Source organism: Sceloporus occidentalis, unplaced genomic scaffold (assembly GCF_023333645.1).
Source record: "Sceloporus occidentalis isolate IW3139 unplaced genomic scaffold, rSceOcc1.0.p SCAF_130, whole genome shotgun sequence".
In the NCBI taxonomy this organism is placed as follows: domain Eukaryota; kingdom Metazoa; phylum Chordata; class Lepidosauria; order Squamata; family Phrynosomatidae; genus Sceloporus; species Sceloporus occidentalis.
This window is the reverse complement of record NW_028317110.1, coordinates 883,575-902,682: the sequence shown is the minus strand read 5'-3', so window position 1 is coordinate 902,682 and position 19,108 is coordinate 883,575. Positions and strand designations below refer to the sequence as shown.

The 19,108-nt window shown below is 41.4% G+C and overlaps 1 protein-coding gene across 1 annotated transcript in view; it reads right to left on the bottom strand.

Moving 5' to 3' along the window:
* LOC149281549 (medium-chain acyl-CoA ligase ACSF2, mitochondrial-like) overlaps window positions 1–19,108 on the bottom strand; it is a 161,069-nt gene that overhangs the window by 66,636 nt on the left and 75,325 nt on the right. The window contains exon 11 of the mRNA XM_089499134.1: window positions 7,709–7,797. Coding sequence (XP_089355260.1) covers window positions 7,709–7,797 — 89 coding nt within the window. The remainder of the gene's footprint in view (window positions 1–7,708; window positions 7,798–19,108) is intronic.

Below are 19,108 nucleotides of genomic sequence, written 5' to 3'. Positions count from 1 at the left end.
CTTGTCTTATGTTTCTTGTTCGGTCTCCCTGTTCCTTGCTCTGTCTTCCTTGCTTGCTACGTTTCTGTTGATACAATGCTTAGCTTCCGTACTCCCAGCCTGCAGCATCCTGCACATGATTCTAGTGCTATATCTCATGCCTGCTCCAGGATGCCGGCAGGATACCTCCAAGTTCTGCTTTGTTCTGGACTACATCAGCTGATATGTCAGGGTGCTGGTCAACATACATGTGGCTGCACAACCCTAGATGCCCACCCGGGCGAGTGCAGTCGCCCTGCACCAGGCCCTGTCACACTTCGCTACTGCACAATAACTCCTGAACACAATCTTTGGGCGCTCTGGGTCATTACAGTTGTTTGTATGGACCCAGTTCCTGACATTGGTGGGATGCGAGTGACTGGAGACTCCATGCTCCAGTTTTCCGGGCTATCCATCGGTGGAGGGATCCCCTGCATTTGGACCTCTTGGCAAATCGGCAGATGGAGGACTTCTTCAGTTGGCTTCCGGATCCAGAAGCTCGGGCGTTGGACCCTTCACCCAGGCTTGGCCCATGTCGGGCGCTTATGCCTTTCCCCCTCATTTCCAGGGCCGTTCATCACCTACGTCGGGCCGGGGGGGTCTCTCGTTCTGGTGACCCCCCCTCTGGCACTCACAGCCGTGGTTTCTAGCCCTGCTGGAGTTGTCCTTTCAGGACCCCTTAGCTCTCCCACCTATGTCATTCCTCCTGACAGGCCGGGAGGGTCAAGGCCATCCGCTCATTATGGAGGGCCGTCTGTCGTTGGTTGCCTGGACAATTTCCCGTTTGTCGTTGGTTGCCTGGACAATCGGTCCCGGTCCTATTGGAGCAGGCTCAGTCACTGCTCCGAGAGTCTTGGGCTCCAGGCACTAGAAAGTCATACCGGGCGGCTTGGCGACAGGTGGATCCCCATTCGGCCCCTTTAGACTCTGTCCTCAATTTTTTTTATTTTGCTCAGCGATTTACTTTGGTCATGTCAGCGAATCGGTCGGTAAGGCTCCCCTGGCATGCGGGCTTTTGCAGGGTATCCGCTTGTCCAGGCCTCCAGCCCCTCGCTATGAGTCTCTTTGGGATGTAGCAGTGGTATTGGATTTCCTTCGGGCCCCGTTTGAAAACGAATCCCTTTCCCTTCGGCAGTTGTCAGCTAAACTTACCTTGCTTCTGTCCTTTCGCAGGGTATCGGACTTTCGGGCGTTTGATGCAACTTCCATATCTTTTTCTCTGGAAGGTGACATAAGAAATTAGTTATTGGGAGACAGAGGGAGAGCGAACAGCCGCAGAATGAGAAAGTCTTTGTCCTCCTCCGTGTCCTACCGTATTTCAACGACGACCCTAAGCTTTGTGTAGCTAGATGCGTACGTACCTAACTTTTTCATTCTGCGGCTGTTCGCCCTCCGCCTCCCAACGATTCATTTCTTATGTTAAACCGTTTAAGGCGTTTTTGCCTCCTACGTTGGCTAGATGGGTTCGGTGGCTCCTGTCTTTGCCTGGTGTGGCGACATCTTTTGGTGCCCACTCGGTTGGGGGCTGCGGCTTCCTGTGCCTTGCAGGCTGGTGGCGCTCTGGGGGACATTCTCCAGGCAGCGGATTGGACTTGTGCTTCCACTTTTCGCTCCTTCTACTTCTGTCCCGTTTCTTCTGCAGCTGTGGCACCTATATCAGGCGTTAAAACTGCAAAATAGGAAGCTTGTCTTGCCTTAAAATTGTGAAATAACCTAAAATCACGTGCTCGTGTTAAAATGTAAAAGTAAATATAAATAATAATAAACACTCTTCCTCAGGGTGTAGAAATTTAAACCGACCAGAAAATTATGGGGCGCAGATACATATAGGGAAAAAAAACAAAAACAATATAGTGTAGAGTGTAATGTCAATCTTATGTGAAAGTGAAGTGTTGCACTCACAAGTGAAACAGATGATCCAGACTCATCAGAGTGAAATGCAGTGATATCTTTAATGATCTTCGTGTTGAATATTTAGTCCATGCACTCAAAGTGCATAAAGGCGTGTGTGTAGAAAATCCACCGATTGTGGAATATAAAATAGTCCAAATGGATCCTTCCAAACGCGTTTCGCTGACTTGGCTTCCTCAGTGGAAGTGTAATCGATCCGGTAAGTGACTTTTCTGGTCGGTTGCCTTAAAATTGGAAATTATTCTAGGCTTGGTGCCTGAATAATTATAATTTTAATAAATACAGGAGGCGCCTGCTCTCCCACTGCCTTTGAGCAATTGTGTCTCGACTCCCGGGAGTCCCCACACTTGCTCTCTGCTCTATACGCCCTCCTTCTTGCGCCGGTGGTCCTTACTAAACCTTACTATTTCAGCCTCTGGGAGAGTGATCTGGGACTAGTCTTTTCTCTGGAGGATTGGGAAAGGATGCTTATGATTGTACATAAGGGGACCGTATCCAGTAGGGTGCAGGAAACCCTTTTCAAAATTGCTACCCGTTGGTATAAGGTTCCCCTGTATTTGCATAGATTCCTGCCCCAAATCTCTCCGATTTGCTGGCGCTGTAACTCTCATCCCGGCTCCCTTTTCCACATTTGGTGGGAATGCCCTGTTATTAAGCCCTTTTGGAACGCGGTGGCTGCGGTAATTCGGGAAGTGTCAGATCCTACATTCTTAGCCACTCCGGCCTCTATCCTTTTACATTATAACAAGGTTCCGTACCATACTTATAAGGGTTCTATCACATTCCATTTGATTAATGCTGCGCTTACCACCCTTCCGAGATCCTGGAAGTCCGTCAATCCCCCCTCTCTTGCTGCCTGGTTCAATAGGGTAGAATTTATTTACCAGATGGAGGTCCTTTCCGGCGCCTCTAGGGGGCGGGGCCATACGGTGGAGCTCCAGTGGTTCTATTGGCGCTCCTATATTTCCTCCCTGGAGGACCGCCCTGTTCCTCCTCTGATCTAGGTCTACGTTGGCAGTTTCCTCCTCCCTCCTCAGGTCTCTGTTCATGTGCCACTTAGCTGTTTTCCTTTCCTCATTTTGATTCCGTGCCACTCACGGTCTGGTTTGGTTTATTTTTTATTTTAGACCACTACGGTCTCCATTGATGTTCGCTCCGTACGTCTGTTGCGTACCACTATGCCTTTGACACATGTTTTATGTTTATGTCTGACCATTGTGCTCAGCTGTTACTTGAAACTTTGCTGCAACAACTTCTCAGGATTGCATCTGTAACGATGGCTGCTGATTCTGCTGTTTTCATTGATGTGCTCTGTACCTATTACCACTGTGCCACTGTGACATTGTGTATCGTCATGTTTCGCTTTCAATAAACGGAGAATTGAAAAAATAAATACAGGAGGCGCGTATTTTCCCTCCCTTCCCTCCCTCTGTTCGGATTGTGGTTCTCTCCACTTTCTAATGTTTTCTGTGGTCCTCTTTTGCGGACCGCTCGTATTTCATATTGCCTTTTGTTGTTTGATACTACTTGTTGGGATGTGGTCCTGTTACGTTCTCTCTCTTCTTCCAGCTTGAATACATCTACGTATTGTACCTTTTGCGGTTTTCCAATGGAGGCGTCTGGTTGTGAGAATTCCAGTTTGGGTTCCAGTTGAAGTTTTCTCCGGTTTTGGTATCCACGTTTGAGGCAGTTACCTGATGTCCCTCGGCACCAGTTTGCAGAGGACGAAAGAGGAAGAGGGGGAAGGTTTAGAGGTTTATATACCATCTGTGTGTTGTTCTGTTGGTTGTTTCACTTTTTACATTAACTCTTTCTTTACTGCTGTTGGTGAGAGTAAAGAAAGAGATGCAAAATACTTGACTCTTATTAAAATTATAACTATTCGGTCACCAAGGCTAGAATAATTTCCAATTCTACCATCAGGGGAAAAAATTTCTTCTTGACTCCAAAATTCTCCTTGGATCAAAAAGCTCTAAAATATTATTTAATTCTGTATGTCATGCCTTTCTAAGAAAATATTGAGACCCCTTTTGAAGGCATCTAATGTATTGGATAACACCACCTCCCTAGGCACTGAATTCCATACCTTTATTGTCCTTACTGTAAAGAATCCCTTCGTCTGTGAAATCTCGGCTCTTCCAGTCTCAGAGGGTGACCTCTTGTTCTTTGTACATTTCTGTTAATGAACAGGTCACTGAAGAGCTCTTTATATTGGTCCTGCATATATTTATATAATGTTATCATATCCCCTCTAAAATGATGTTTTCCAGTGTATATAACTAACTTTTTAGTCTCTCTTCATAACTAGTATCTCCCTTATTAACGTAGTATATTGTGGGACAATGGCTATTTTAACATTTTTCAGTGTTGCTGTTTAGCTGTGATTTTCTTCTTTCTCATTTCGTGCTCCCACACATATTATATATTGTCTTTTTCAGGACAAACAGGGCTTTCGTTAGATACCATTATTTTTATCACATCATCTAATTTACTATAAAAAAAAATGATAAAATATGGTGATTTTTTGTTAAAAAAATAATTTTTCTCACTTTTTAAACAAAAAACTTTTACTCATCTGCAAAAACTAATGAAAAAACCTGCTAAATAGATTCTACTATTTGTCCTGAGTTTAGAAATACCCAATGTATTTATGTTTTTTTGCTTTTTTCTGCACGTTATGGGGCAATAAGTACAGGTAGCGTTTTGCTATTTCAAAACCATTTTTCCAAATCTGGTCATTCTTCCCCCCATGTGCCATTTCGGGTATCTTTGAAGCCGGCCAATGCAATTTACCCCATCAAATCATATGTTTTTAAAAACACCCCAAGGTATTTGAAATGCTGGTATTTTAACCCTTTCCATGCACTGATTTTACCACCAGCCTTTGTGAAACTTTATGGTAGTAAAAATGTTTTGTATTTTTTTCACACATGTTGTACTTCAGGTATAAATTTATCGCTCCTGGTATATGTCCGTGTCGAACAACACCCCAATATGTGTTCAGTAACATCTCCTGAGCGCAGTGATATCCCCCATACATGGGTTTGTTGGGTTATTTGGGCGGTAAAAGGCCGCCTTTGTGAGGTGTGTATTTTTTTGCCAGTTAGATATCTGATCCTACTGCCCCCATGTCCCATATTTGGGACATCTTTGAACCCGCCCAATTCAATTTACCCCATCAAATCATACATTTCATACAACTAGACACCCTATGGGAATTTGTAATGCCAATATTTTAACTCTTTCCATGTTGGAATTTTTGTGAAGATAAAGAATTGCTTATTGAAAACGTTTTGGGTTTTTTTGGTGACAGTGGAGATTTTTACATGTTACCATATTTTCTTAAATTTTTTTGGAAACATTTTTAAACAATTTATTTATTTTTTACTCATCACTGATTAGTGAGCTGGGCTCCATTGACCTTGCATGGTTGGATGCAGTACCTGCATTCAACCTGCAGGAGGAGCTCGAGAGTTCTCAAGAGGGTCTGGACAGACCCTCTGTGAACTCGTTCAGTTTTCTAGTCTATTGTTGTCAAGTCTATTGTCTACCATTATTCCTAAATCCTTCTCAATGGTAGTTTTTCCCAAGGATATTCCATTTATAGTATAGTTTGCATTTTTATTATTTTTACCATAATGCATAACATTGCATTTATCTATGTTGAACCTCACCTGCCACTTGTGCGCCCAGTCCCCAACTCTGTCTAAATCTTCCCGCAAAGAAGAAACATCCAGATTAGTCTGAATTACCCTGCCTTATCAGTATTCCAAATAAATTGGATCAAGTCAAATAAAGCTTTCAAATATCAGCAAAAAAATCTAGAAATCTAGAATATTTATTTAACAGGCAACAAGATAATAAAGAAAAGCTTTCAAGTCTTCCTGTATCTTAAATGGGTGATTTATTTCCTAACCTGCAACATATTGGATACAACATTCCTGGAGAGGCCCTTCTTGATCAGGATTTCTGCTTTAGGAGCCAGGTTGTGAACTTGAGGAAAGTCTCGATCAGGGTTGTGTTGTCCCTAGCCTTACTGAGTCTTACGGAGTCTTCCCTTTTGGGGAAATCTGGGGCCACAAGGATCACCAAGGTGTTGTCTTCAATAATCTTTCTGACCACTCTCACAACTAGGGTGTAACTAGACCTAACTAGAGCTGTGTTGGATCCACAGCTGCCTCTCTGTGAATGAAAGACTACTGGTAGCTTCCCTGACCATGTGCCATCTGTGATGTCTCCCTGACTCGCTAAAGTCTTCCTGACTTCTCTTCTTCCGCAGATGACTTTATCTGGCGGTGTATGCAATACAGTCGTCATGTGATTGTGCTTTCCTCCTTTTGATGACTATTTAAAGGTCCAGCTACTCCAACATGGTTACCCTTTTGTGATGCCTTCTTTGATTCTCTCCATTAGTAAGTTTATTTATTCTCTGGTGTTCTGACCTGGCCTGACTTGACTGTGCTGTTTTTCTGGTATCCTGACCTAGTTTGGCTTGACTACTTTTCTGGTTCTTTACCCGTCTTGCCTTGAGTACAGTGCCTCTCTGATGTCTGTGACCCTATTTGCTTTGATTATGCTGCTTAGTTAATATCCTGACCATTTCAAACTTTGCTCTGTGTGCGACTATCTGGGTAGTTTCTTAACTCTTGGGTCCCCGATTTAGCTAAGTTTACCTGGCACATGGACACTGCCCGGGTAAACAGATGTAAGTAAACATGCATGATTTCATCGACCAAGGCCTGCTATGCCATCTCTTGGACCTCTTGCTGACAGATCGTCTCAACCACAGGCACGGTAAAACTCTTACTCTAGAGAGGCATGCCAAGCCACCAGAGCTTAAGGGAACCCTTCCACCCAGCACCCTGGCTGGAAGGAAAGGATAGACTGCATCCTTACATAACATAAGCTGTCCCATCTGAGATTTTACCCCCACATGCTACCAGGGACTATTAGTATTCACTGGGACCCTTCAGGAGTTTTTCCAGGCCCATTCTGAAGCCACATGGGCAGGATGTATGGATGAAAAAAACCCTGGCTTCCCCATTCAATTCGAAAACACAGGAGGCACTGCCCTTGGGTGTCGATGCGTGATTTACTTTTATTTTTTACTTTTTTCCTGTCTCTCAGTGTCCCCTGCCATTCCTTTTTTGGTTCCTGATACAATTGTGGCTTCTCTGATAATCAAAGGCCTTTATAAACTGGGGTTTCTGCCAGCTTCCTTTGCTGGAACGTAATTTCCTTGCCCCAATTGTTGTTGGTCATATGTTTGTCTGTTTTCTTCATCCTCTGGTTTTGACCCCAAGCCTTTTACTGTGACTTTGTCTTGCCCTTTGGTTACACTGCTTTTTGGATTTGGATTATCTAGAATTTGACCTTTGGCATGGAATTTGATTACCCATACTGGTTACCCCTCTGTACTGTGCTTTGATTCAATAATGCTGCTTACTTGAGAGTATTGTATAAAGTTTGCCAAACTAAAGAATGGTGCTATTCTTTTTAACATCTTTAAAAGTGTGATATTCTTACTAAAGATATTTGAGATGATGTATTGTAATGCAACAGATAATACAGTTCATTAGACTCAGGGCCTTTTAAAAGGAAGGGATGCATTCACATAAATAGGTGGGGCAGCTGCATTAACCTCATTAGTGTTGGAATAGATTGACTCCAAAATATTTGCTACACAAACCCACCTTTAACTCAGATTAAGTGTACTGCAAATCAATTCAGAGACCTCTATAATTACATTTTGCAATTAAGGGAACTGTTTTACACCTACCAGTGGTAAGGGTAGACGTGTGTGTGGAAAAATCTGGCTGCCCCATAAGGTCTATATACATAGTGGGTGTTCCATACATACTTGTGCACCTGTTAAAAAGAAAGAGATGAGCATATTTCACATACAGTAAAACGTCTGAATATTCCTACCAAATGATTTCATTATGAAACAATCTCCTTCCATATTTAAGGAAGGGCAATAAAAAAAACTATATATACCGTATTTTCTCGAAATGCTCTGAAAAATAACCCCTGGTCTTATATTCGAGGTTGTCTTCTAATCTTCACTACAAGACTAAGAGCCAGATCCCCCGCAGCTCCATCATAGAAGCCATAGCGGAAGTGCCGGCAGCAGCGGAGGTTGTCTGAGTGCATTGCACGGACGTTCACCGGCTGCAAGAGAGGAGGATCCAGGTCTCCTGCAGCGCTGTGAGCCTCTATGAGCTCTAAGAGCACCGGCGTGACATGACCTTCCGGTGCTCAGTCATAGAAGCCCCGGGGGAACTAACGGTCGCGCAGACGTCCACCAGCTGCCCCCACTAGACACCAGGGAGTCTGACTTACGGAGGACAAGTCTAGGGATGCATCGATAAGGGCAGAGTGGCATATGGAGGGGGGAGTAAGGCATTTCTGGAGGCAGAGTGGCATATAGGGGGCTATAAGGCATGTCAGCGAGGCAGAGTGGCATATAAGGTATTTATGAGGGCAGAGTGGTATATAAGGGGGCATAAGGCATATCTGGGGCAGAGTGGCAGATGTGCAAATTAGTAAAAATAGTTTACATGTAAATTAATATTTGCTAGTAAAACTTTTTTCCTATAGGAGTATTCTTATATTCATGTTTTTTCTTTTTTTTCTAAATTAATATTCAAATTTTGGGGGGTTGTCTTATAACCGAGCAAATACGGTGTCATATATATATATAGGGGGTAGTAGAAGTATTATTAAACACTCATCTACAGACACCAGACAAGCCAGAAGGCTTGTTTTTCCCTCAGAAATCTCATGGTGTATTGACAACCACAAAGGATTCTGGGTAGGGGCATGCAAATAAGGTTAACAATTATCACCTTTGCCTCCATATCCACTTTATACATGGATCCCTTGAAAGTAATTGCCCGCTGTACAAGACAGCCTTTAGACAAAACTCGGGAAGAAGTACAATAGCCAGATCACCACTCATGGACAGCTGTTTCGTCCTTATATTATATATATATGTGTCTTTATGGACCTTGTTTTGTGCAATGGGGCACAGTCATGCTGGAATAGAAAAGGGAAGGACCCAAACTGTTCCCACAAATTTGGAAGCATAGCATCGTCCAAAATGTCTTAGTATGCTAAAGGGGACATACCAAGACATTGGTAGGAGCCGTTAAATTAAAAACCGAAAGCATCATTATGTCTAAAGACAATGTGGAGTTTACCGTAGCATTGCTTCTGTTGCTAAGGGACTATAAGAAGATTCAGAATATGGTGAGATAAAAAGAAATACAAGTCTATGGAGGCAAAACACTTTATGGCACACAAAGATGAGCAAATTTCCCTGTTAATAAAAAAGGGAGATAAAAGATATAGCGAGACATGCAAAAAGTGTTTTTACAGGGGAAGACGTTCCACCTAAAATTTTCAAATTAAATTTATACATGAAACCTGATAAGATGCACTTAATGGTATTAGTGTAAACAGAATAGGTAGCTCAACAATATAGAGGGTAGGACCAAATAAGAACTGGTATTGAGATAAGGTTGTGTACCCTTTACAACCTAAAGCAAAGGAGTATAAAAACTATTACTGTTTTCTAATAAGGTCCCTGAATGGTATGTTAGAATACAGCTGGTGTTGTGTGTGTGATGATATAGAATGTTTAAAAGTATCCAATCAGTAAAACTGTGTGCAGTGGTTTAGAAACAGATCCATTTATCAAAACAAAAGCTGCAGGACCCTTGCAGCTGGACTCTAAAATAAATTGCATAAAATAACTTTCCTATAAGATCTATAAGGGTATCTCGTTAAGATAAAATTGGTATAAAATGGGGAGGGGAAAAAAAATGGTTATTAAAATGACACAATATGTGTATCTCAGACTTACATATAATATGTAAGTGTGAGAGCTCCGCGGGACACAGCATAAGAAGATCGGTGAGAGGTGCACAGCACCATATTTAATTCTCCCGAAAAATCATAATAAAGACACACGGTATCTAAAAACATTTTCATAGAAAGGATTCACAGAAGACACTCCGAACACTGATAAGTGTTATCACCTACATATTGTGAATAATATGAAATACTCTTTTTCCACTATATTTGAAGTACTTCACATAACAAACAGCAATATTATTGTGTCATCTTCTCGGTCTTTGATATATTTATAGAAACCAACTATATGAAATTTGTACATATTTCACACGAGAGACATTATCTCTTGATGTTATAATCAACTGCCTTGAGCATTTTGTGTCTTTTTTTTTTTTTCTCCCCATTTTATACCAATTTTATCATAACGAGATACCCTTATAGATCTTATAGGACAGTTATTTTATGCAATTTATTTTAGAGTCCAGCTGCAAGGGCCTTGCAGCTTTATTTTTTGTATTTGTTTTAATAAATGTATCTATGTTTCTAAACCACTGCACACAGTTTTACTGATTGGATACTTTTAAACATTCTATATCATCACACACACAACACCAGCTTTATTCTAACATACCATTCAGGGACCTTATTAGAGAACAGTAATAGTTTTTATACTAAATGGTATTAAAAGAGCTTTGCAATGCACTGGCAAATCAATTGGCAGACTTATTGGGCTCCTGCTCTCTGGCTTCCTGCTGACTGATCATATGTAACAGCGCTCGGCACAAATATATACCTTTACATAAGGAATCATCGATCACGCGATACCCGCCAAAGGTTCACTGGAGGACAGGAGAGACTCAGCAGGGTCTTTCTAGACCCAGAAGGGATCTCTGAGTGTTTATTTTGCAACCAGCAATGCAAGGTTATGGAGCCCTGCTTGCTGATCACACTGATCAGCACAGACAGATCAGGGGGAGAAGAGAAAATGTAAAAATAATACAAAATTTTTTTTAATATTTTTCTGGAAAACAGTGCCCCAATATCCCTTTAGTACAAAAATATATATGTAATAAAAACTACCTCCAAATTCCTTAAACCAGTGTTAACGAATGTAATAAATAATAAAAGAATAAAATGTAGTATATACAATATACAAATAAAAAATATGAATGTGACCACCTTGAATATATAAAAATATGTATGTGGGGTATTATTTTAATCAAGGGGTGTTGCTGAACATAAATTGGGACATTGTTCAGCTGGGGCACCTAATGTGTAGGATAATTTTTTAAGATTTTTCCTATTTAAGTATAGATTTATACATATTATAACTAATAACTATTATGTCTTATGTATTTCTATGATTGTGCTACTTTGTCCTACACAAAAGATGTCTTATTTGTGCAGGTTCATCAAATATCGAAAATCATAGTTTAACCAACAATGTAATAATCACAAAAAAACTGAGCCTCGGTATACAAAAGCCCCAGTCCCAACAGGGGTTAATGGAAGCCACGCTACAGGAAAGAATTGTACATTGGCAGGGCCGACAACAGAGGGCAGCTCCTCTGCGCCTCTCCTCCCTCCAGCCCTCTCTCTGCAGTGTCAGGCAAAGGCCAACAAGGTGTCAGTACAAAGACATCCTGCAAGCTATTGTCAAAGGTGGACTGGACAGATGGCCACTGTAGGGGCAGGGCCAGATGGGGAGTTCATGGAACTTCCTTTAACCGGCCTAAAATACAGGGGCACAAGGTCTGTTCATGGGTAACTTTGTTTCAGTGTTCCCTCGCAAAGCTTGTCAAGCTATTGATGCATAGCATGAAGATATGATGAAGAGGTTAGATGGAGAGAAAGTGGGGAGATAAAAAAGTGATAGAGAAAGAAGAGAAATTAAGATAGAAAGGAGAGAGATAATGAGAGTTGGTAAGAAAAGGGAGAGATAGGGAGGAAAAGGAAGGATAAAGAGAAAGTGGAGAGATAAAGTGAAATAGGAGGAGAGTTAAGCTAAAGAAAAAGGCAGATCAAACAAAAGGTGAGAGAAAAAAGAGAAAAGGGAGAGCTAGCTAGAAAAGGGAGACATACAAAGAAAGAAGAGACATACAGAGAAAGGAAAAAGGGTGGAAGATAAAGAGAAAAAGGAGAGATGAGATAAAGAGAAATGGTAGCAATAACAAGAAAGGGGAGTATCAAGGAAAATTTAAGAGATAAGGAAAAAGAGGAATGATAACGGGAGGTAATGAGAAAGAGATGGGCAGAAAGAGGAGAGATAATTAGATCATGGGGGAAATTGTGAGAAAAGGGAGAGAGCGTATGTTTTATGTTAGGGTAAGCAGCTCTAAGGGCAAGCAAGTGTGTGGATGCAAGGTAAAGTGTACGCCAGGTTTTTTTTATATGTAATGGCCAGCAGGAATGTGCGTGTGTATGTATTCGTGTATGGGCCAGTGTACGTTTATGGGCAGTCACTTGTAAGGGCAGTAAATATGTGTGTGTTTTGACAGCTTGACTATTCTTTACTGAGGGTGTTTTGTGCTCAAAAACCTCAGACTTTTTCTGCATTATTACACTACATTTCCATGATTCTCTTTATAAAAGTTTTGTGCACACAAACAAAATACATATTGATTTTTCAAGGACAGAACCTGAATTTTTTTATGTTACAGGGCACAAAATGGAACATACCTGTTCTCTTTTTCAAACTTGAAATTTTAAAATCTTATTTTGTGAGGCCTATGCCTCATTTGGGACTGTTTAGAAGACCACCACCTTGAAAACCCCATATAAGTATATATTTTTGAGAGAAGACAAGACAAGTCAAGGTGTTTCACTAGGAGCATTTGGATACTTATGCAACTATTTGGTCACCAATCCCTGGCAAAGGGAGTCATAACATTAATTAGTGTTACTGTTTTTAGCAAACTTTACATATTTCTTACGATTGTTTGCACAGATTACCGTATTAGCTCGATTATACGATTATAAGCAAATGCTCTGAAAAATAACCATCGTCTTATATTCGAGGTCGACTACAAGACTAAGATCCAGATCCCCCGCAAAGCTGCAGGGGACCTGGATCCTCCTCTCCTGCAGCCGGTGGCCGTCTGTGCTCATTCATAGAAGCCCCAGTGGAAGTGCCAGCAGCAGCAGCGGAGGTTGTCTGTGCGCATCAGACCTCCAACGGCTGCCACCACTACACACCAAGGAATCTGAAGCACGGAGAGTAGTCCGGGGGAGACGGATCCCCCTCAGGAAATCATGCCAGGGGGACCAATAACAGAGAAATCCCCCCCAGGGCTGTAAGTGAGGCGAGTGCCCTCGGGCGCAGCTGTGAGGGAGTGCACAGCTGCCCGATGAGCAGCTTCAGCCTGCAGGACTGGTTGGGGAGATCACGGATTTACAAAAATAAAGTGAATACCGGCGCTTCTAATAGATATTTAGATATATAAAGTGAATATAAATAGCTGCCAGCACTTAACACTTAACCCCTATGTGACAGTAAAAAAAACAAGATAAATAAAGTGCAGCGCTCCGTTTGTAATAACTCTATATTAATAGTGTTATGCAGTTTTGTATTATATACAATTGAACATGTCCGTCCTTACAAAATAACACCCATCGTGCATAAAAAAAACCAAAAAAAAACACAGGTATACTTAGATTCAGATCACAAATCACAGCTGATGTCTTCTATGAGACCCTCAGCAGGTTTACATGAAAAATAAAAGAAACATATAGATAATCGTATAATATTGTTTATACAAGAGATATATTAACCCCCCTATACGATTTGTACTCACAATCTTTTGAGCAACCAAGTTTGCTCAAACTATAGGGCGTCTGTATAGGAATATCATAGGATCCAATAGGATATCTGTTTCTGGAAAACAGCAGCTTGTGGTATTCCACTCAATATTGTTCCTCAATGCGCATCAGCTCAAGATATACAGGAGGTCAAAAGCAACCGTCTCGGTTTCTCTCATAGATTTTTGTAATATTAATTCTGGATAACCTTTTTGTATAAATTCATCGTTAACCTTATTAATTTGTTGTTGGTATATAGAATTATTTGAACAGTTACGTTTTATGCGCATAAACTGTCCCTTAGGAATGTTATTCAGCCATGGACTATATCACGGATAGATATATCACGGATAGAGATCACTGATTTCCCTAACCAGTCCAACATTAAGGTCACACTTACCAGTGTGCTCTCTGTCACTGAGAGCGCCGGGCGACGGGATATGACGTTTATATCCCAGCCCCGGCGGACAGCATAAACAGCTGTGCGTAGCCGCACTGCACTGAGAATGAGCGGCAAACCAGAAGGAAAGGAGCAAGAGAAAGGTAAGAGATGTGAAGAACGAAGGGAGGGGGTCTGATGTGCAAAACGAAGGGGGGGGGTCTGATGTGCAAAACGAAGGGGGGGTCTGATGTGCAAAACGAAGAGGGGGTCTGATGTGCAAAACGAAGAGGGGGGGTCTGATGTGCAAAACGAATTGCAGCGTATATGTGTGTTTTTGTGGGCTGGCATGCGTAAGAGCAGTGCATATGTGTGTATGAGCAGGCATGTCGTACTTAAAGGGAAGAGAATGATTCCCTGTAACACATGTTTACCTCAGGGGCACCTAGGGTTAAATCCAGGCCTATTTCTGGTTAAAATGAGTGCATGTGTCACTGTATGAAGCATTTGGACACAAGAGAATATTGCGGGGTGCTACATGGTCTAAGGCATCACTAATAAAAAGTGCCATGTGTTAAATCTAGGGGTATGCAGGGTAAGTCAATGATGTGTGTTTGAATGTGTCTTGGTATGATAGCGTATGTTTTTGGGTATGTTTTTGTACACATGTTTTTATGGGTATGTTAGTATGTTTCCAGGTGTGTTATAGTGGGCATGTGTCTAGGTATATTAGTGTGGGAATGTTTAGGTGTGTATTATTGTGTGTGTGTGTGTGTGTGTGTGTGTATGTTAGTGTGTGCATGTGTATGTATGGTATTCAAGTGTTTAAGTGTGTGGCTATGTTCCTGTGTGCATGACGTGTTAGGAGTCTTAGATGGATCCTTCAATACATCATAGTAGTCTCTGTGGCCGTGTTCAGTGGGGTCCATCTGTGGTTTTTTTTTTTTTGTGAGTTTCTGTGGGAATTTCTTCCATTCATCCAGTAGAGTGTTTGTGAGCTGAAGGTGATATACCAAGACATTTTGGACAACACTATGCTTCTAACTATACCTCCCTTCAGTTTCCTTCAGAAGGTCATACAAAAATCATTAAGGGGTTAAATATAAGAAAACACAGACTGATGACCCCCTCCTATCACCCTCAGCAAAAATGACTGTCCAGGCAAAAGCAGGTACAAAGGCATGCAGTATGTAGATGTACATGTGGACATTTAAATTGTCTTCCTATATTTTGTATTTTTAGCATACTTTTGTATTTTTTGTAACTGCAATGTGTCTCTAACCTGTGATATAAGGTGTACCATCACCTACATTGATCACTGTCCTTTTTAGTGAGATCGGTGATAGATTTAACCAAAGATGAAAAATAGTGAATACATTTCCTGTAGCAGTTGGCAAAACCCAGAAAAACTGAATGGACCAGAGTCCCACCGGGCAAGGCCATTTGAGCATTGCTGACAGTTTTTGTGGGTCCATGGAAAAACCCTTATCAGAGATGATGTAACAAAGGAAGGAAACCTGAGATCGATGGAACTCACACTTCTCCCTCCTACAGTAAAGCCCATTCTCTCTTAGTTTTTTGGAGCACACGTGAGGCATCCTTGTAATGCGCTTCTATTGAGGCAGAATTAATCAGTATATCATCGAGATATACTACTACGGAGTGTTGCATATATCTCGAACCACATTGTTTATGAATTCTTGGACGACAGCTGGAGCGCCACACAGGCCGAAGGGCATTACCAGATACTCATAACGCCCACTGCTGGTATTAAATGCTGTCTTCGGCACCTGCAGGGGATGTAGATTTACGAATTAACCTCCATGAAACATCCTACTCCATGGCCACAAGGAGGTATGGGACCTGGCTGGAGTTTGATTGTACAATCATATGCCCGATGTGGTGGTAAAGAGTTTGCCCAAGATTTGCCAAAGACATCCGCAAAGTCCCTGTACTTGTTAGGCAACAGAGGGGATAAGGCAGTACACAGGACCTTGATCTTGGTAGGTAACCATGGTAGATAACCATGTTCACAAGCAGGGGACCATGAAAGTATCTCAGACGGACGCCAATCAACAGTATGACTGGAAGCTGAGGAGCAAAAATTATTAGAAACTGAATCTCCTCGTGGTGAAGCGCCCCAATAGCCATAGAAACCAGAACCGTCTCCTGCATGATGAGAGTAGGTTGTAGTGGTCTGCCATCAATGGCTTGTATGACCAATGGGGTGTGACGTGACCTAGACGGGATGTTGTTCTTGCCAACAAATGTGGAGTCAATAAAAATGCCAGCAGCCCCTGAGTCAATGAGCGCTTGGGCAACCACCGAAGACAACGCCCACGACAAAACAATCTTTATGAGTGGTTTGTCCTTATGGATGTAAAGGGACGGAGAAAGCCCACCTAGGGTTTGTCCCCGACAGGACCCTAGGTGCAAGCATTTCCTGGACGAGTTGGGCAGGAGCAGAGCAAATGCCCACTCAGTTCACAGTACAGGCACAAATAATAAATAAAGATGAAAAAGTTCGCTAGATGGTCTCCAGACCCTCTAGAGAACTCTGGCTCCACTTGCAGGCTGAATACAGATACTGCATTCAACCATGCAAGTCAGTGGAGCCCAGCTTTCTAATCACAGTGTGATTAGTAAAAATAAATAAATAAATAAAATAAAATTAATAATAATTAGAAAAAAATAGTAAAAAAAACCCAGTAAAATGTAAAAATAATTTCCCAATGATGTCACTATCAGGGGAACCTTCAAGTTGAAAAAAAAGTTAAATTTTTTTTTTTAAAAGGCAAAAAAAAAATAATATATATATAAAAAATATATTTTTGTGAGCAAGTCCTAAAATTAGCATATTAGCTTAAAACAATTCTCGCATGGAAAGAGTTAAAATACTGGCATATTAAATGCCCATGGGGTGTCTACTTTTAAAAAATGTATGATTTGATGGGGTAAATTGAATTGGCCGGGTTCAACAATGTCCCAATTAACACGGGGGGAAGGATGGCCACACATCTAATTTCCAATTAGAAAAATGCACATGTACCAAATGTGGCCTTTTAGTTCCCCCAAAAAATGACAAACCCATACATGTGGGCATACTGAAATGGCCCGGCTCAAAGATGTACCAAATAGGGCATGGGCAGTTGATCGCCAAACGCCAAAGTTCAACATTGAAAATGCGCATGCCCCAAATGTGGCCATTTTGCCCCCAAACAGCCAGGCAAAATCATTCATGTGAGGTATCGCTGTACTCAGGAGATGTTGCTAAACACATATTGGGGTGTTTTATGATAGTGACATATACCAGAACCTTTTAATTCATACCTGAAGTAAAATGTGTGTGAAAAAACAAATGCAAAAAAATTACTACCATAAAGTTTGACAAAGGCTGATGGTAGAATTAGTGCTTGGAAAGGGTTAAAATTCCAGCATTTGGAATACCCTGGGCTGTCTAGTTTTCAAAAATATATGACTTGATGGGGTAAATTGCATTGGCCGGCTTCAAAGATACCCGAAATGGCACATGGGGGAAGAATTACCAGATTTGGAAAAAATGGCTTTGAAATAGCAAAACGCTACCTGTACTTATTGCTCCATAACGTGTAGAAAAAGCAAAAAAACATAAAAACATTGGGTATTTCTACACTCAGGACAAATAGTAGAATCTATTTAGCAGGTTTTTTCATTAACTTTTTTTAGATGAGTAAAAGATTTTTCAACTAAATTTTTCACCATATTTTATACTTTTTTTAATAGTAAAAAATATGATACAATCACAACAATGTCATCTAAAGAAAGCCCTTCTTGTCCTGAAAAAAACAATATCTAACTTGTGTGGGTTCAGTAAACGGGAAAGAAGAAAATTACAGCTAAACACGAGCAGCGCAGAAATGTTAAAACGGCCATTGTCACGAAGGGTACAAAAAGTAAAATCAGCCTTTGTCACGAAGGGGCATTTGCTCTGAAAAAAACCCTCGTCTTATAATCGAGCAAATACGGTAATTATTGCCCTGTTGGTGGAAATCTGCATTTTCACTGCATTGGCTACAAGAAAATAGCTATTTCCCATTTTTTTAAAGCTTAAAAAACCTTTTGCCGCACAGATATATTCCTTGGTCTTAACCATTTTGATGAATGACCTAATATTTATACCCATATGAAACAGGAAGTCATAGTTGAACAATTTTCGTTTCCTTGTCACCCAGGTTCAGGGTACTGTACGTCACATACACATCCATGCTTACACACACATTTACGCATACGCATCCATGCTCACACACCATTTACACATACATCTTCACACACTTTCACATCCATGCTCACACACAAACATACGTGCACATCCATGCTCACACACACTTTCATGCTCCCAGACAGAAACACTTACACATCTATGCTCTCACACACACATCCATGGTCCCACACACTTACACATACATGCTCACACACACTTCCATGCTCACACAAAAACAGACATACACATCCACGCTTTCACACACACACACACATCCACGCTCATACATACAAATACTCACATAAACACCCATGCTCACACATACACATCCACGCTCACAAATTTACCCATACACGTTCATTTACACATCCATGCTCTTCTACATTCACCCCCTTACCTCAGCCACAGTTTTGCCACCAGCTGTGAGCAGTCTGTTATTTAACTGCGAGGTTATCTGTAACGTTATCCACTTTGTTCCTGCCTCTACAATTCCACCCACATAAAAATACATCACTGATACTCACAATGCACATCTGCAAAAGGGCAGAACTTCTAGGCACACACTTTTCCCCGACTGGAGGAATGGGGGAAGAGGCTGGCTTTTTGCAGAAGTGCATGAGAGACCAGGTAGATAGAATCACAGAGAATTAAATGCACACATGCTTCTTCTTCTCCACAAATCTATCTGGAAACAACATATCTTCAGCTGGCAATTTACCATACTGGGGCCAGCTCTGCCTTTCAGGGTTCCCGTAGGGGTGACAAAAGGGCACTGTCTCTCATTAAAGCCCTTCAGGTAGCATATACTTCAGGAGGCTCCAGTGGGTATTACACCACATTCAACCATACCTATGGCTGCATTTTGTTAATGGACTAATTCCTTACCGGATTAAAGCTACTTGATG